Source organism: Notolepis coatsorum (assembly GCF_963971535.1).
Source record: "Notolepis coatsorum genome assembly, contig: SUPER_7_unloc_2, whole genome shotgun sequence".
Lineage (NCBI taxonomy): Eukaryota > Metazoa > Chordata > Actinopteri > Aulopiformes > Paralepididae > Notolepis > Notolepis coatsorum.
The window spans coordinates 1,069,619-1,073,248 of record NW_028174879.1 but is presented as its reverse complement, the minus strand read 5'-3'; the positions used below and the strand labels follow the sequence as shown (position 1 = coordinate 1,073,248).

The window sequence follows — 3,630 nt, the reverse complement described above, 5'->3', positions numbered from 1 at the left end:
TATAATAATAATATTTCAATTTGCATGGGTCCGGATGGCAGAATTCAGTACTGTATCTACAAAACCTTCTGTTTAATCATCTTCCCTTTATTCATTTGCTTAGATTTTTTTTACACGTGATCTCAAGAAGGTACTGAACGAGTAACCATTAACATGTAGCCAACATAGCCGTTAGCTGTGTTACCATTCAAAGCCTTGAACATAACGTCAACATAACGTCAACATAACGTCAACATAACATAAATATACTAGACCAAATCCCGTATAACGCTTATATTCACGGCGCTATAAAATGAGAACGTATTGACAATTTTTTTTCTTCTTTAAGCCATTTTGAAGGGACGGTTTATGGTCTCAATTGACAATGAGAATGGACAGATAGCTAGTGACAATACAGAAGGTTAGCCCTTTACTATCACACAACCAACGGCGATGCTCCATCATTAGCATCATTAGAGGAGGTCGCGGATGCGGAGCTAATGATGCTAATGATTGAGCATCGCCGTCGGTTGCGTGATAGTAAAGGGTTAACCTTGTCGTGTGGCGGTGAAAGGGTTAAGGTACTTTATGCAACTGGGGACTGGTCCTTAACAAAGCCATTCTCTAATTGGAGGAGGGCTCTCTCCTTCGTTGATTGGTCATCAGCCCATCTGTCTCGCACCTCCTTCTCCCTCACCAGGTTGCCACGGTGATAGAACAGGTAACCAGGCAACATGAAGCCAGCCAATGAGAAGATGAGCAGGCCCACGTTGATCTGGTGATTGGAGGAGGCAGATGTCAGTCAAAGTTGTCAACGGGACACTTTTTTTGCAGTGATTTGAGATTTAGCTGTGTGTGTTAAAATATAGCTTCATATAGATATATAGATATTAAATATATATTATATGTGTGCTGTGTGCAAATCAATGGTACAGTGTGTGTGTGTGAGTGAGTGAGTGTGTGTGTGTGTGTGTGTGTGTGTGTGTGTGTGTGTGTGTGTGTGTGTGTGTGTGTGTGTGTGTGAGGTAGTGTGTGTGTGTGTGTGTGTGTGCGTGTGTGTGTGTGTGTGTGTGTGTGTGTGTGTGTGTGTATGAGTGTGTGTGTGTGTGTGTCAGTGAGTTTACCCAGTAGGGGTCTCCTCTGAGGTAGTGTAATGTGGGTGTAATGTGTGTGTTTACCCAGTAGGGGTCTCCTCTGAGGTAGTGTAATGTGGGTGTAATGTGTGTGTTTACCCAGTAGGGGTCTCCTCTGAGGTAGTGTAATGTGGGTGTAATGTGTGTGTTTACCCAGTAGGGGTCTCCTCTGAGGTAGTGTAATGTGGGTGTAATGTGTGTGTTTACCCAGTAGGGGTCTCCTCTGAGGTAGTGTAATGTGGGTGTAATGTGTGTGTTTACCCAGTAGGGGTCTCCTCTGAGGTAGTGTAATGTGGGTGTAATGTGTGTGTTTACCCAGTAGGGGTCTCCTCTGAGGTAGTGTAATGTGGGTGTAATGTGTGTGTTTACCCAGTAGGGGTCTCCTCTGAGGTAGGACACCATCACCATGAACAGCGGCTGCGACAGGAGCGCGAACACGGCGCTCACCATGGACTGCATCCCCGTCAACGTCCCAAAGTGATTGGCTGGATAGCTGGAGAGGATTTTTTTTTCTTTCGATTAATTGCAAATATTTTCATGTTGAGCTATAGATTGTGGATGAATAAGCACAGAAAGGTACACCGTGCCAATGTTCATGCTTTATTTGTTTTAAACGAGACGATTTAGAAATGGGCAATGGGGGAAATACGTTGCAATTTTGCGAGGTGGACCGGCCGGAAACAGCGACGACGTCGCCACTACACCTCCCTATAGACCAGGAAGTAACCACTACACCTCCCTATAGACCAGGAAGTAACCACCACACCTCCCTATAGACCAGGAAGTAACCACTGCACCTCCCTATAGACCAGGACGTAACCACTACACCTCCCTATAGACCAGGAAGTAACCACTACACCTCCCTATAGACCAGGAAGTAACCACTACACCTCCCTATAGACCAGGAAGTAACCACCACACCTCCCTATAGACCAGGAAGTAACCACTACACCTCCCTATAGACCAGGAAGTAACCACTACACCTCCCTATAGACCAGGAAGTAACCACTACACCTCCCTATAGACCAGGAAGTAACCACTACACCTCCCTATAGACCAGGAAGTAACCACTACACCTCCCTATAGACCAGGAAGTAACCACCACACCTCCCTATAGACCAGGAAGTAACCACTACACCTACCTATAGACCAGGAAGTAACCACTACACCTCCCTATAGACCAGGAAGTAACCACTACACCTCCCTATAGACCAGGAAGTAACCACTACACCTCCCTATAGACCAGGAAGTAACCACTACACCTCCCTATAGACCAGGAAGTAACCACTACACCACCCTATAGACCAGGAAGTAACCACTACACCTCCCTATAGACCAGGAAGTAACCACTACACCTCCCTATAGACCAGGAAGTAACCACTACACCTCCCTATAGACCAGGAAGTAACCACTACACCTCCCTATAGACCAGGAAGTAACCACTACACCTCCCTATAGACCAGGAAGTAACCACTACACCTCCCTATAGACCAGGAAGTAACCACTACACCTCCCTATAGACCAGGAAGTAACCACTACACCTCCCTATAGACCAGGAAGTAACCACTACACCTCCCTATAGACCAGGAAGTAACCACTACACCTCCCTATAGACCAGGAAGTAACCACTACACCTCCCTATAGACCAGGAAGTAACCACTACACCTCCCTATAGACCAGGAAGTAACCACTACACCTCCCTATAGACCAGGAAGTAACCACTACACCTCCCTATAGACCAGGAAGTAACCACTACACCTCCCTATAGACCAGGAAGTAACCACTACACCTCCCTATAGACCAGGAAGTAACCACTACACCTCCCTATAGACCAGGAAGTAACCACTACACCTCCCTATAGACCAGGAAGTAACCACTACACCTCCCTATATACCAGGAAGTAACCACTACACCTCCCTATAGACCAGGAAGTAACCACTACACCTCCCTATAGACCAGGAAGTAACCACTACACCTCCCTATAGACCAGGAAGTAACCACTACACCTCCCTATAGACCAGGAAGTAACCACTACACCTCCCTATAGACCAGGAAGTAACCACTACACCTCCCTATAGACCAGGAAGTAACCACTACACCTCCCTATAGACCAGGACGTAACCACTACACCTCCCTATAGACCAGGAAGTAACCACCACACCTCCCTATAGACCAGGAAGTAACCACCACACCTCCCTATAGACCAGGAAGTAACCACTACACCTCCCTATAGACCAGGAAGTAACCACTACACCTCCCTATAGACCAGGAAGTAACCACTACACCTCCCTATAGACCAGGAAGTAACCACTACACCTCCCTATAGACCAGGAAGTAACCACCACACCTCCCTATAGACCAGGAAGTAACCACTACACCTCCCTATAGACCAGGAAGTAACCACTACACCTCCCTATAGACCAGGAAGTAACCACTACACCTCCCTATAGACCAGGAAGTAACCACTACACCTCCCTATAGACCAGGAAGTAACCACTACACCTCCCTATAGACCAGG

At 46.7% G+C, this 3,630-nt stretch overlaps 1 protein-coding gene across 1 annotated transcript in view; it reads right to left on the bottom strand.

Annotated features, from left to right (window-relative positions):
- Window positions 1-565: 565 nt before the first annotated feature.
- Window positions 566-3,630, bottom strand: part of LOC311232737 (large neutral amino acids transporter small subunit 3-like) — a gene marked incomplete at both ends in the record, with an annotated part of 10,297 nt that continues 7,232 nt past the window's right edge. Inside the window, 2 exons of the mRNA XM_084338317.1 lie at window positions 566-754; window positions 1,482-1,605. Coding sequence (XP_084194443.1) covers window positions 566-754; window positions 1,482-1,605 — 313 coding nt within the window. The remainder of the gene's footprint in view (window positions 755-1,481; window positions 1,606-3,630) is intronic.